This window comes from Haemaphysalis longicornis, unplaced genomic scaffold, assembly GCF_048455015.1.
Source record: "Haemaphysalis longicornis isolate Haplotype H1 unplaced genomic scaffold, Haemaphysalis longicornis Haplotype H1 scaffold_1, whole genome shotgun sequence".
NCBI classification, from domain to species: Eukaryota; Metazoa; Arthropoda; class Arachnida; order Ixodida; family Ixodidae; genus Haemaphysalis; species Haemaphysalis longicornis.
The window spans coordinates 276,119,790-276,135,302 of NW_027526203.1; the positions used below are offsets into that span (position 1 = coordinate 276,119,790).

Genomic DNA, 15,513 nt, shown 5'->3' on the forward strand with positions numbered 1-15,513 from the left:
ACCGCTGAGTTAAATGTGTACATTCCGCGCGTCGTTCACAAGAAATGGGTACATCAGGCAATTGTGAAGCGTTTACTTGCCCTCGGTAATGGTCCGCGCACACACCGGCCGCGCCTGCCTGCGCAGCCCACGCCGCGCCTGCCTGCGCGGCCCACTAAACGGCTCGAACCGGCGCAGACCACGGTAGCCACAGCGTGTCGCCACTCTTCGAAATCAACCTGTTCGCGAAAAAGAAGTTCCAGATGCGAGAAAGTAGATGCTAGTGTGGTGAAAAATTGAGATAGGGATTATCAGCGCTGATTTTAAAAGCGGCAATCAGATATCTGCCGCAGTGCTTAGCCTATGCTGAACGGCCGCGGAGGTCCAAGACCCGGCACCACAGCGCGCGGTGCGGCCAGTGGCCGAAAGATGGCGCTACCTGTGCGAAAGATCAAGACAGGCTACGGCAGATGTCTTGGACACCGATCGCTCAAACGGCAATTTTCGCGGAAATAAAGTTCCACATACGAGAAGGGGGACGGTAATGTGGTGAAAAGTTGTGTGAAGGATCGTCATCCATAGTTTTACAGACAGCGGCGATCAAATATCCGCCACAATGCTAAGCCTAAAGTTCCCAACACCTGAGCCGAGCCAAGAAATGCGATGCGACTGCCGCCGCATGCGTTCGGGAAGTCGCATTTGCGTTCTCAATCTCCCCTGGTTTAGCGCTTCAGATGCGACGCGTCTTCCAAGCAAATTGTCCTGCTTACATGCGATGTGATGCGGTGTGGTAATGCGACAAATCCAATGCGATGCGCTGCTGTCGCATCCATGTAAACGCACTTAATGACCAAGTGCTCCCTTCGTGCAGTTTTAAATGTTAGCAGCTCATGTGCGAGGACATTTATGTGCGGTTATTTTCTTGCGTGACGACGTATGAACATTTCGTGGTTTAGTCGTCCCTGTGGGGTGGAAGCTTGGTTGATTTTGAGTGTTGGAAATTTTCATAGGAAGCCACTGCTTTGCGTCGCCCATTGTTGTAGCAGAAAGCGCGCAACTTCGTCAACGCCGTGGATTTGTCTGTTTGGAGACATGCCACAAAGTTGACTAGTAATCATTTGTCGATTGTAATTTGCCGGCGGTGCTCTGCAAGGCACGCTGACCTGGCACGGTGCTTTTTAAAGGTAGCATTGTGGGCACGTTGGTAATCCATTATTTGAGCACGTTTGTGCAAAAAAGGAATACGGACGTAAGAGAAGAGAAGACGCAAGGCGTGTCCATGTTCCCCTTTCGCACTCTCGTGGTCAAGTAACGGTGCAATTTCTTCTTTTCGTACTCCCAACGCCACAATCTGCAGTGAAGTGTGCTTTGTGGGGCGTGCTGACCCGACAGTGCTTTTGTTGGCGGCACGGTCTTTCTTTCACCGGTGTTGCCGCCAAGACCTCCTTCAGTTTTCTTTTCTGTCATTTTACTTGCATAAGATGCGGCACATGTTTCTGCAGCCTCACGAACTTTAGTAGGCTTAGTACCAGCAGGTTGGTGACTAAGCCTACTTTTGTCATGGCGGAGACCAATGCCGGGGAGACAGCCCAGTGCCATTACTTGACGTGCATAACAAGGTGTTTTAAATTCTGATCCTCTGCCGAATGTTCAATTTTTTTTTCCCAACCAAAGCTTTTGTGCCGTTCCTAACATATGCGCATTTATCTGAAGACTCGAAGGCACTCATTTCAATACAAGCTTTAACCACGATCAAGCACGTTCGGGCGAAAGATGCGACTCGCGGAGAGAACATTGTTTTGCCTTCGCAACTTATGGTAGCTGCCGTTGTTGCTGCAGGTTGATGATATGACTAAAATATGTTCTCCTGTGAGCAGGTTGGGTGACGAGAAAATTTGGTTGGAAGGAAACCAGCTTTTCTCAGAAAATAAATCCCAGTTTCGAAAAATCGAATTTATTTTAAGTGCGAATGCACTTTATAAGCGACCCCAAACCATCCACCGGCGGCGGCGGCGGCGTCCGCAGTGCTCCTCTATATTTAAAAAAGAAACAGCATCCGGCGCCAGGTTTCGATCCGAGGACTTTGCGGGCCGCAGCCCGACGCTCTACCGAATAAGCCACGGACGCGACGCTGATATCGGTGTCAGTAACGCGCCTTATATCTTTAACGCATTCAAACTACGTCGTCAGCGGCGTGCGTTGGCGACTCAGCGGCGTTATAGCGGCTTGATAACTGCGTGGTGTACACGTGATACTACAAACCCGATGGAAGAGATGGAAGAGAAGGCGGCGAGGCGGTGGGCTGCGGGGGCCGAGCGCAAGCGCCGCAAGCGGGCCGACAACCGTGCATTCGCACTTTCACATTCTCCCCCTCGGGGAAATGCGGGGGAATTTTTTTGTCTTCCTTAATTGTTTCTGTTCTGTTTGTTGAACATTAGTCTTTCAAGCACTTAATAGTGCTTGGTTACAACTCAGAGTGATGTCTTTCACATGACCTTTTTTGCACTCACCTTCTGCATCAAATGTTGGAAGCCAAGAATGGCTGTGGCTAACCTAAACTCCAACTCCTTCAGTGCCTTTACCCATTCACTATGGACTTGGTTTAACATTTGAGTTTTATGTTTCAAAAGTGGGATATTAAAGATTGCGCTCAGTATGCATCGAAGCATGGTTGTTTTACTTGTTGTCGATGTCGAACAGTTCTTGCGCCTGTCCTGCCTGCAGACAGCAGCAGGATTATCTTTGCTGCACCATCTGTCATGACGAGATCAAGAGTAACTTGCTTCCACATTTGCAGCACTCAGCAGTAAAAAAAAAAAAAAAAGAATGGCCCTTGAGATTTGTGCCTTGCTGTTAGATTTGAATCTGCCACAAATTGGTTCATTGCAGATCTGGATCATTTAGGTCACAAGGAATAAAAATAAATGTGTAAACTTGTGGGGGTGTGCTGGATGCAACCACTTGTTTGTGTGTAAACCTCAATATCTATTATAAACTGGTCCCTCACTTTAGACAGCACTTACTAGAATAAGAAAATTACCAAATGCACAGCCAAACAAGTCCAGTATTTTCCTTACAATGAGTGCATTATTTGTGCTGCCGTCAAATCGTGGAATATTTTATTGCCTTGGCGTGTTTCCTCACTGAATGCTGCCTTTTTTGTGTTTGTTTGAAACTTTTTCAGGGAAGAAGCGCAGGCTGACCCTGATCGAATGCAACAACGATGTGAACTGCATGATTGATGTTGCGAAAGTGGCCGACTTGGTAAGTTTGCCAGTTGTGTGAACGAGGTAGTAAAAGTTTATCTCAACAAATTAATGTGAATTCGTTTTCCAAAGCAGGGCTGAAAAACAGGAGTGTGAGCTCCAGGCGTGTTGTTGTCGACTAGCATGCATTGCTTGCTGGGCATCCTGGGAAAGGTGGAGACACTAAGTTAAAAGATCCCAAGGAGAGCCTGACACCTCACTTGTCTCTTTTTGTGATCGCTTAGCTTCATGCCCACCATTCTGAAGTGTTCCAGTCATATTGTTTCTTTTTCCTTTGAGGCAGTTTCTGTTGAAGGGCTGGATTTGAAGCGCAATTATACTGAGCATGTTAGCTTGCAGCTGGCCCCGCTGTCCGAGCTTGGTGTCTTTCAGAAATTATTTATTTAATGTGGGAATTTTTTTGTTCTGCTTAATTTTAATTAATATGGCATATGTTGCACACGGCTTGTAAGGATTTGCTAGCAACTGAATAGTGATACAGAAATGTCAATTCATTTGCATTCATAATAATACTAACTCCAGGCAATTCTGTATTTCTTTGTGCATTTTTTGCACTATTTAATATTTTTGGGTGTGTGTAGAAGCAACGAAAAAGCCGGGCATGGATTTGGGGGGAAAATGCTCAGATATTCACAACCTGGGAGCAGCGCTGGGAAGGTCATTCCCAACACTGCCTAGAGTAGTGTCTCCTGTGGTGATGCCGTACCCCATGGGTGGTTTAGTTGCTCATAAGGTGGTTATTAAGTTGAAAGCCGCAAGTGCCCCATTCTGCAAAATACTGCCATTGTTGTAGTTGTCCAGTCAAGAAAATGACCGCTGTAGTAAAGAGTAAATAAATAGAAACGTGTGATTTGATGGGATTTGAACCTGGGGCTGCATGGTTCTCTGCCAACTTTGCTATCGCTGTACATTGCCAGCGCAGAACAAAAGTTGTTGTCATTGTTGCTTCTTTGTTTGTGGCACATACACACTTGGAGGATTGGCCAGGAATTGGGAGCTTTGAGGGGCAATATGCCCACTTCGCCAAATTCACAAAAATATGAAATGGAAATGTACAAGCTGTAGAATAATGTGTGCCATGTGACACATGAACATGATGCACATGAGTAAAACAGGTGCACAGCCCTTATTTTAAAGAAGCTGTCTCGTGTGCCCGTCCGCTTGCTGGCGTAATTCGCGCCGTATGATGGCGAGGAAACGCAACCACGGTGTAGCAAAAGAGAGGGTCGTCGAAGTAATTCGCATCAAAATACAAAGAAACGAAAGTGAAAGGGGACTCAAGTACGATGTAGGAGTAAAGCTGGGAATCACTATTGTGAGGCCTTCGCCTTCAAAGCACGTGAGCAGGGCTAAGTGGTTTGACAAGATTGAGAAAACAAACTTTTAATAAAGGTTTGCTGCAGGAGGAGGAGGTTGGTTATTGTGAGGTTACCAAATTAGCAGAGAAAAACCTCTATTGATTCTGCTTGTCTCACAGAGGTCCATGATATTGGTTTATCCACTCTGGTCCTTCATTTAACGGCTTGTCAATCAACCAGCATTACACTCAATTTTTTGCTCTCCAAAGGGTTTTGTGAATTGTTGCTCGTTTTTGGGAGCTCTGACATTGCAGTGATAATTTGTCTTATTATTTAAAGTTGTTAGGCATGTTTTGCAGAATGAGTGAGACTTGCCCTTCTTTATTCTTTTTTTTTTTTTTTTTCTTGTGTGTGGACACAAGTCTGGCATGAATTACAAAAAAAAAAAACAAGTAACTTTGGCTTTTAATAAGGATCACATCCAATTCATATGTGCAAACAATTCGTTTCAGGTTCTGCTCATGGTTGATGCCAGCTATGGCTTTGAAATGGAGACCTTCGAATTCCTCAACATCTGTCAAGTGCACGGTTTCCCCAGGATCATGGGGGTGCTTTCCCACCTGGACATGATCAAGAATGCCAAGACACTGCGTCACACAAAGAAGCAGATGAAGCATCGCTTCTGGAATGAGATATACCAGGCAAGGGCTGTTGACGTGTAATGGCTGAGAATCAAAAGTGTACTTTTGGTCTGGCCAGAACACATAACTTTTCATTTTTATTTGTTTATTCTTTCGATACATGGGGTGTTGGTTCAGGCTGTGTGTGAGGGGGAGTGCTGGCTTAAGCAGCAGGTCTGACCTTTGTCCTATGTGAAGGGCAAAGAAAGCAGCATGGTGCAGATGTGGTATTCTTAAAGGCCAACTGCACTCAAAATTTCGACTTCTTGAAAACCCTATTTCCGTATAGTCTGCTTAAAAAGAAAGCAACATGCAAAGTACAACAGCTGAAATACGCACGTGGACGCCGCAAGCGGCCAGCAAAAATCGGCGATTTTGAAACCGAAACCGAGGAGAGCGCGGCCATTGCAGTGACGTTGCAGCCGTCCAGCGAGCGGCCGGACGGTCACCAGTCCGGGAGAATGTCTGCGCGCAAGCTCTACGCGCGCACGGGGCAGCAGAGCTCGACCGGTTCTCCCGCTGCGTGGCTGGCCAGAGGAAAAAGCCACCGTCGGCTGGAACGTCACAGGCGCGTCATGGCTGTTTACGCGATCCGCCGGCAGGTGCAGAGTGGTCTGCGGCGGAGCCTTTTTAAACGCCTCTGACTGATTAACGAGGCGTTTCACGGGGCTACCACTTGTGTCTCAGCTTATTTGGGGGTACTTACTACGCATTAAAAACAAATTTGGCCGAGGTGAAATTTGAGTGCAGTTGGCCTTTAATCCACTGGGAGCTGACCCTTAATTTTGCACGCTTTTGCAACCTGTCCACTTTGGTTCCAAAGTTAGTTGGGTTGTAGGAGTTTTTTGACCCACTGCGAGTTTTCTCTCTGTGAGGTCTTGCTGTTCGACTCTGTGGCGGTCTCTTGTGGCAGTCTGTACTCTAGGACAAATTTTAGGGGGCGTTTTGAAAACTGCTGTAGCAAAATTTGTTGAAAGTCAACTTTGCCCCCAGTGATATGAAAAAATGGTGTGGACATGCAGACTTCAGTGATTTAAACAGCAAACATCAGCCTCATTAGTACGACTCTTAAAGGAGCCATGAAGAGAAAGTACAACTTCATTTAATTTGAAAGAACTAGGATTCAGTATCTCACTCAGCCCCATTACAGCCACAAAAGATGTTTTTTAACGAAAAAAAAGCAAGAAGTATTTAAAAACTTTCAAATTTTGCGCCACAGTGACGTGTTATGAGCAAGAATGACGTCACACGGGCCAACAATAAAACATAATTTTCAGTGCGTTAACTGCAGGTTACCATTCAAGTGATGCGGTCAAATGAAACTAGAGGCCCCATTACAGACGTCCAGTCATGTGTCGTCGCGACAGGTCAGTTAGGCGGCCGCCAATCGCACAAACAAGGTTCCGTGACGTCATAGAAAAGTTGCGGGAAATTGACTAGGGGGTCGCGACTGCTTCACACGTTTTCTTTCATATCTCCGTTATTTGTTCGAAGATTGCGATGATATTGGTATCATTGTTATCGGGACTAAGCAGCCTTCCTAATAAACCCAACTTGTGTTTTGTCTTCATGGCTCCTTTAAGCAAGTACTTCGCTTTTTTTTTTTTTTTTTAATCAGTGCTACAGGCAGGGAAAACGAAGTACTGTTCACTGTGTGATTATGTTATAGGCAACTTCATCTTAGTGCGACTCCTTAGTGCATTTTAGTACATAGCTTGGTGGGGGCGACACTGGCTGCTGTCGTTAACACCCCTACTTGTTTTTCACATACGCAGGGAGCAAAGCTGTTCCACCTGTCGGGTCTCCTCAGGGGCGAGTACTTGAAGAATGAAATCAACAACCTCGGACGGTTCATCTCTGTCATGAAATTCAGACCTCTGCAGTGGCGCACGTCTCACCCCTACCTCCTCGTGGACAGGTAATTTGTAGAAGACATGGTAGTATGCTTATAAGCTACTGGTAGGTTTAGGGTTTGCGAGGAGTGCTTTTAAAGCGAACGCTTTCTCAGTGGGAGTGCTGGCATCCTGTCAAAAAACTAATACATTTCCTCATAGGCTGGTTGGTCAACCAAAAAGCTCTGATAAGACCTCTGGACCGGGCTTCCATTGTGTCAAAAGTTACTTGAAAGTCGTGAAAAAGGAATGGTACTATATAAGACAATACATGCATCTATCATGAAGGAGTGCAATAGTATACTTTTATCTCATAAACCATGTGTCGGTATACACTTGTATCATTCGTAGATGCATTTACTTAGTGCAAGAAAAATTGTCGCATCGGGTCGTTCTTCCTTTGCAATTTGGGTCTTTAAAAATTTGAGGATCGATTGGAGATGCTTTCAGCGAAGCTTGGATGCACTTTCAGTGAAGATTTTGGCGCTCTTTTGACGTAGTTTTGATGTCGGAAAGATTTCGTGCTTCTCTCAACTTTCTTTAGGAAAGGATGATAAAGTTTTTGGCCCCTTTTTAGGATTGAGGATGTCACCGACCCTGAGCAGATTCGTACTAACCCCAAGTGCGACCGAACCGTCTGCCTCTACGGATACTCACGTGGAGCGAGCTTCAAAGACAACAACAACATTCACATTCCAGGCAAGCACCTTATTTGGACGTACACCCTATTTCCCCGCCACACTGACCTCTACGCTCATTGTGCACACATGGCACCCACCGATTTCTAGCCATGTTTCAGTGGAGGCAGAAATGTCAGTCTGTTGAGTTGGTGGTCGCAAGTCATCCGTAACTCTCCACTCCAGCGCGCCTCATAGCTTAGTGTAGCTTTCACATGCAAAACCCCCATTTCGATTTGACCATGCGCGCTGTGCAAGTATTGACAGCGGAGAGGGCTTGTTGTTCTCAGGAACTACCTCAGAAGGTGGAGAAGATGGTTTAACATCATTGGCAACATTTGTTGAACCTAAAGTGCTCTCTGCAGACAAGCAGGCCACGTGTCAGCAATAGAAAAATTGAGCAGCACTGCTGATCAAGCAGGTTCACCCAGGTTCTTTCAGCTAGTGGCAGTGTGACCTGGGAAAAAAATGGTGTTAAAAATCTCATTTTGTGTGTCAAGGGCTCTGATTGCATTGAAATTAGCTTGCTAAATACAGTGAATATACAATCCCTGGGGAGCATGTTGTTCTACTACTAAAGTATAGCGACACTTTTGCTACTGTGGCGATTTCTTGCATGCGTGGCTATTTTGAAGGGACAGCATTGCGGCTTGGGAAGACCAACATTATGCTGGGGGTGGCTTTTGGAGGGGAGGGGGCAAAGTTCCTCGGTGTGTAAAAATTTGCGAGCAAATACTGCAAGTACAATAAAACAAGCACAGTAAGAAATTTCATAAAATTGATGGCAGAAGCAGCGAAATATGTGGAATGTTGCTACGATAAAGGGATATGTAAGATGCCATTGTTGAGATATGCAGTCAGTTGCCCATATGTCTAATGCTTTGTTGGTTTTACGAACTACAAACAAACTATGCTCTGGTTACTTTAAATCGAAGTTGAACTTTACATCATAAGCATGCACTGCTGTTTCCAGCCTCGGTGATCAGTCTTTTACTTCCTGCATCTCATTCCGTCTCGCTGCATCTCACTGGAAGTGCAGCCACATCATTTTGCAATCATATATTGCATTGTGTACAACTAGGGTTACTCGTGTAGTGAGTTACTCAGTAAGACCATTGTAGCACTCTGGGGGCATATTTGGTAGCCAGCTAACAATTTTCTTTACCAAGGTGGCACACTGTTTCTCTGTGAGCAGAGGAAATGTGGCAGCAGAGGGATAGTTCTTGGGAGAGATGGTACAAGGTGCAACTGGGAATGTCTTATTACCATAGCCAAAATAGTTTTCTTCAATTTTGTGCAGTGCAATAGTGCAGGCTGCTTGTAGGCCCTGTCAGTTTCATGTCAGCCACAGGAATCTGCCACTCCTGTGGGATCACAATGCACTGCTTATCCACAGAGATCGGATTCTTCCCCCTCTGCCCGTCTACCTTGAGAAGCTTCTTATGAATGCGCCCCCGTCAGAATGCTTGCTCAGTTGTCCTGGAGCACAAAGGATTTTGCATAAGCCTTAAAAGCCTGTGTCGGCTCCAGCAACTTCTTGCATTACCTCCCCAAAGGTGTAAAGTTTGGCGACCTTTGGCACATCGCAATTACCCACTGGTCGCGGCACCTGTGCAGCAGGTTCGTACAGGTCCTTGAAAACCTTGAAAACACCTGAAATTGAGAATTCAGTTTTCATGGGCCTTGACAGCCTTGAATCTTTTCCTTCTCCTTGAAAACCCTTGTATTCTTTGGGCAATAAAGAAGCCTGGATATGTGACCTGCTTTTTATGGCTTATCACAGTGCCACCCTGCACAGCCCCCATCGAAAACATGCTTGTACAATTTCAAGCCAGCTTGGGAGTACAGGCAGGCTGCTTTATGCAAGGGCTCGTGTGGAATGAAATCCCCGCATCGGACGAGGAAAAATTAACATAGGTCCCCTTCCCATGTTAGGTGCATATCTCTTGTGCCCCACTACGTTTCGAAAATGAATGGTGCGGACACCCCAGAATGACATAAAAAGGGGCACAGATAAGCAAGACTGAATGTGAATGTGAGAATACGGTGCATCTAGCTCCTAAGCTTTGGCGGGATATTTTATTTTTACACGTTCGATGGCGGGAGAAGTCGGAGACCTCTCACCCCCCTCGCCCAACTTGTTTATGAACAGATATTAGGGGATGACAATGGCAGGAGGTATTAAGTTATGTTCCTCACTATCCGAGACTGTGTATTAAGAGCATTTTCCGAGCTCGAAAAAGTTCAAAATGGCGTGTTTTTTGTACAGCTCTCTGATTATTATTGCGGGTGGCAATAAATTCGACCACTTTCAAAGGGTGGAGTTGTTCCATGGAGATTTCTATTAAGGTCATTTTTTGTAATGTAAAGAAACAAATGTTTTGCGTGTGAGCAGAACAGTAGTAGAACAGTTCGGTACATGTTCTCCTCTGCACCCTTGAAAATACCTTGACAAGGCCTTCAAAGTCCTTGAATATCCTTCAATTCTTGTACTTGAATCCTGTACGAACCCTGTGTGCTGCTTACCCCTTGTGCAGTCGTCATTTATAGTTGGAAAAGACGCCAAGTTTTGGGTAGCCATGGTCTCTACATACATTAATTTTTGAGTCAAGTAGCTTTGTCTCAAAATTCTGTATCTTTTTGTAAAATTCTGTATCTGCCCCCCACTCATGTAATGCCTGCAAGGATTCTCTGCAATCAGAAAGGGGCATGGCGATGGTGTGTCCTGCTGCTGTGCATGCTTGCCAAACTGCTCCAAATGAGTGGGACTTGTTCCATAGCTGGGGCAAAAACTGGGTTTGCTTGGGGGTTCTTGGGAGTGTGTTACCGAAAGTGTGCCACTCCTGCGCAGGCTGCGGGGACTTCGCCATTGACGAGGTCAGCCTGCTCCCGGACCCGTGTCCCCTGCCCGACAAGGAGAAGCGGCGCTCGCTCAGCGAGAAGGAGCGCCTCCTGTACGCCCCCATGGCCGGCGTGGGGGGTGTGGTCTTTGACAAGGATGCCGTCTACATTGACCTGCGTGGCAGCCACTCCCACAAGGAAGGACGTGGGGTGAGTGCTCAGCTCTTCGCATGGTTCGCCCTAGTGGGGCGAGAGTAGGGCCCTGTAGTATTTTTTTTTTTTTTCCCAGCAAGGGGCAAGTTGTGAAAAAGGGGAAGCTTGGCTGTATTTTGACAGGAGAAAAGTAAAAAGGAAAGCTGCACTTTCGTAATTCTTTCCTAAACCAAGCAAATGTGCAATGTCACCCGTAGGTATTCCCCTGTAATTCCTATGGCAGTCCCTATTACTCTTGATTGCGGCACAGCTGTTGTTGTATTATAGTGCAGACCTAATTTTATAAGTAAAAATTGATTCACCTGCAGGAACTCATTGCTTTCAACTTTCTGTAATGTTATGTTTTAAATTATTTTATGTGGTAAATATTTTGGATTTTATATATATTATATATGATAGATTTTATATTTTGATAGATTTTATATTTATAAAGGAATTCAGCGGCCCTCATTGGCATTGTGCGGTTATTTTTTTTTTTAAGCTGCATTTTAAGAGCAGCACCTCAAGTATTCATCCTGTCACACAAGCTCAGTTTTGTATTATGGTATGTACCACAGACATTAAATGAACCCTGGCAAGGCTGGACTAGTGCACTAAACAGAAATTTGCTTAGCACAGCCTATCGTAAGCCCACTTGCATGATACAGACATGCATTAGCAATTTGTTTTTCATAGTCCATACTGACTCATGATTTTATGTAGCTTTCCGATTCATTGAAAGGCTTTGAAGTTTGTTCAACCTTGGGGCACAATAACATTAAAAGATTGTCCACCTCAAGGTGAGCTAGGCACGGACACGTGAAATTAAGGGAAAATCAACTGGGCCAAAACAAGTTGTTGGGAAGCCTTACCTTCAGTGCATAACCTAGAACAGAAGCACTAATGTCACGGCAGCAGCTGTTGCCCCAACTCCTGAGATTAACACGTTCGTCAATGATACCCAAGAACCAGTGGCACGCTTCATGACTTATTACAAGCGTGTATTGACATGACCTTGGCAAGTCCTTTGAGCCAACCAGTGGGAAACTTGAAATAAAGGGCGTAAAGTTTTACTTATTTCAGTAAATGCTTTGGTTCTGAAAAGGGCTGGCTTTGGTTATCTGTGCCAGCTGCTTGTAACATTCGGAGGGCATTAGATGAAGTGGGCCGGTATTACGAGAAGGGGGCTATAAAGCAAGAGGCAGACGCAGTTTGTCAATCCACTTCGTCTGTATCTCAGCTCAGGCAGTGGGAGCGGCCTATCTTTTGATGCTCCTCATGTTGAGAAATCTCGGACTGCTTCAGGGGATGGCACCTGGGCAGGGTCTTCGTGTTTCTCATCTGGGCTCGGTAGAGGGGAGGTTCCTCCCTGAGATTAGCCAGACAGGGCATTGGGGGCTTAGAAAGACCCCACAAGCTTTATAACTTCATTCACTTCGGTGATGATTTGCCCTTTGTTAAGATTAGGAAGATGGATGTACAGCTGCTTCCAGGATAATATACTGGGTTTGCTTGTGTGAAATAAGGTCAAATGCATGCGGTGGTTCAGATATACAGTGCTACTTTCTGTCTCAGTTGTTGCAGCATGCCGTTTCCCTCTTTCATCTGTCTCCATCATAGTAAAAACGCACCCTCCTTTTGACCGGAAAGAAAGCGGTAAAAGTGCGACCAGAACCTATAATTTATGGAACTGCAGCTTTGCCTGCCTTGCAATGTGATTTGAGGCAAATAGCTGCACTTGTATACCAAAACACAATGCTATACATGGTTGCAATAAAGGGACTCATGTAGCAGGAAAAGCAGAACGTCTGCTCATTCGATCATAAAGGACCTTGCTGAGCCATCTTGAATTGGTGCAAGATTGGCATTGCTGGCAAAAAATTCAAAAAAAAAATTCCAAGTAGCAGATATCTTCCTAAACGCGTGTTAATTTTTTGAAGAACTTTTCCCTGTGTTAATCATTTTTAAGCTTTATGTAATGTGTGTACAATTTGCACATATAGCACCATTATGACCTGTATTATTTCATGCAGGGCCAAAGAGCCTTTTAACTACCAGTTACAAAGATAATTTTTCCAGCTTGAGGGTACTACTACGGGTACTACTAGTTGGTTTTAAGTGGAGCTTAAAAGCAAGGGTTTACTTGCAAAGATTTACTGTATTGGCCTAAATAACAATACTTGTAAGGATTAACCATTCATTGAATGCAGTGTATGGTGACCAATGTGAAAGCACAGGGTTTTTGTTACATTCGCACTTTGCTGCAAGGTGCAGGGTCCATCAAATTTGCCTGCACCACTTGAACTAAGACTTGCAAGATTGCACCTGTTATAAAATCATTAGCAGGTGGTCCTTGTGGCTAGTGACTTTTAAAGCGAAGCTTTCAGTCTCTCACTGATGTCTATATATAGCCCACCCAAAGCACACTGCAGGAAAGCCAACTTTCCCTGACGATGCTAAGAGTTTTGTGGGGCAGTATTCACAAAATGATGGGGTATGCGTGGTCTGCAGAAAAGAAACAGAAACTATGCGGCACATAGTGTTAGAATGTGAGGGTATCCATCCAAATCTACATGAAGGGAATATTGGGCTTTCAGAAGCCCTAGGATTTAAGGGTATCACAGAGGAAGTTAACTTCGAGGCTGTCGAGGGGACGAAAAGAAGATTAGAATGCTGGTGGACGAAAAGCAGAGAGGGGAATATTGCCTAGGACAGTTACCACCTGTAACAGGGAAAAAAAAGTATTTCGGGCCTAATAAGCTTTAGTGCCTGCCCTAAGCAGCGTTAGTATTAAACCAAGAGTGTAAAACATGGTTATATTAGTCCTTTTTGGTAAGATGACATGTCATCACCCCGCTTCAAAGGGGAGACCAATAGCAATCATCGTCATCATCATCAGCTGATTATCATGGGTGAAGTCAAAAATTAAAATGCTTCCCGTGGTTGGAATCGAACCTAGATCCTTCGCATTATGCAGCTGACGTCTATCCGATTGCGCCATTCCGGCACGATCGAAGCAGTTTGGATTTAAAGAGGGGTGCATGGACATGCAAAATTAGACATAAAATATGCCTCTCCATTTAACGGCGACGATGGGTGAACGCTAGGGAAGGCCATGGAATGCCCGTATCAGTAAATCACTAGAGAGCACCATTGCAATGCAGTAAACCATCCTCATAAGAAGCAGCAGGTGTTTGCATAAAGAGTACACAATCTTGCGTCATAGGGTCTGCTCGCTTCTGGGTTGGTTCGTTTGGTGTTGAACTTTGCTTGCGGGAAGCGTCACTTTCCCCCGTCGTTGTCAGTTCAACAGAGTACTTTTTGTTGTTGCTGCTGTTCCACATGGTTTGTCTTTTGTTTTCTTCCTTGAAGAAGCAGCGAGTGTGAGCTCTGTGCACAAAAGACATGAAGGGCTGAGCTGTCTTTGAGCCATAAGCAGCACAGCTAATGAGCAGCTTCCAATCGTTTCAAGCAGTACAAGTGATCGTACTCAGAATTTTCTTTTTAGTGGACGTCACTGCTTCGTAACAGTGCACAATTTAGCCCTGCTCTAGTTGTTTTGATTTTTTTTTTTTAACTTAGTTTGAACAGCATATACTGGCTTGGGCTTTTCTTTTTAATACTTTTCATCTTGTAACTGCCGCCTTTCAAGCTGCGATTTTCTTTTTTAGTGTTTAATGCGGTTTGTTACTGCTTTGAACTTGGCAGCTGGCCTGGGCAAAAAGCTTTTCACTGTCATTTTCCAATTTTTAGTGTGTCTTCCTTAAAGTTCATACCGACACAGCATATGGGCGTTTCGTAGAATGCAAAATGGTCGGCATTCTACCTGAGAACAGTCGTGGTTGCTGCAGTACTGTGCTACTACTACTGGCTGCACTGCTTGGCAGTGTTTGCCAGCTTGACTCGAACATTGGCAGTCCATATGCTTGATTGCAGTTAAATGTGGTGGCGTGGTGCACTGAAATACTTCGAGAACAGATTTTTACTGCATTGCATACTGTAGAGTGCTTCTAACCTCCTCCTTTCCTCATACAAGTTACTGACTCCTACTTTTTTTAAAATTCAGTGCATATAACATGGGAGGTGAATGCTTGCTCAATGTTCTGCGCAATACACTATTGCCGCACTACCTCGTCCGATGAGCTCTTGCCATAAACTCTTTATTGTTTTGACAGGAGGGTGGCAAGCAGGTGGACGACATGTTGCAGTCCATGATGAAGGCCAAACACACTATTGATGTGAAGATGGAGACGAGCAAGTTTACCTTGTTTTCTGATGGGGATGTCTTGTCGGCCAATGACATTCCAGGGTGAGAGCATGCTCCAGCACAAGTAGTGAAAGCTTAATCCTTAATCTTGGTTTTCCTTGCTACCATCTGGCTTCAGCAATGTACCTCATTACGTTTTCTTTGTTTTGCACTTGTCCAGCGTGCCTGAGCCATCTGGTGGAAGGGTTCGAAGGCCAGTGCTCCCACCCAAGTCGGAGGGTGACGCTGAAGAGATGGAAAGTGCGTCAGAAGGGGAGTCTGATGAGTGCGAGTCGGATGCTGCTTCAGAAGCTGGATCTGACGATGATGACATGCCAGATAAAGGAAGCGATTTCGAAGACATGCCGGATGAGGTGGGTGATTGTGAAAGCCCTGAAAAGGCAGTGGATAAGGTTAGCATCCCATGCAGTAAAGGAATAAG

The 15,513-nt window shown here is 45.2% G+C and overlaps 1 protein-coding gene across 2 annotated transcripts in view; it reads left to right on the plus strand.

The window, feature by feature from the left end:
• The window catches only part of LOC144146409 (ribosome biogenesis protein BMS1 homolog), a 46,786-nt gene that overhangs the window by 3,889 nt on the left and 27,384 nt on the right, over positions 1 to 15,513 (plus strand). For both annotated transcript variants that reach the window (XM_077678366.1, XM_077678372.1), the window contains exons 4-10: positions 3,164 to 3,243; positions 5,056 to 5,244; positions 6,999 to 7,141; positions 7,693 to 7,814; positions 10,644 to 10,843; positions 15,001 to 15,134; positions 15,253 to 15,445. In XM_077678366.1, coding sequence (XP_077534492.1) covers positions 3,164 to 3,243; positions 5,056 to 5,244; positions 6,999 to 7,141; positions 7,693 to 7,814; positions 10,644 to 10,843; positions 15,001 to 15,134; positions 15,253 to 15,445 — 1,061 coding nt within the window. The remainder of the gene's footprint in view (positions 1 to 3,163; positions 3,244 to 5,055; positions 5,245 to 6,998; positions 7,142 to 7,692; positions 7,815 to 10,643; positions 10,844 to 15,000; positions 15,135 to 15,252; positions 15,446 to 15,513) is intronic.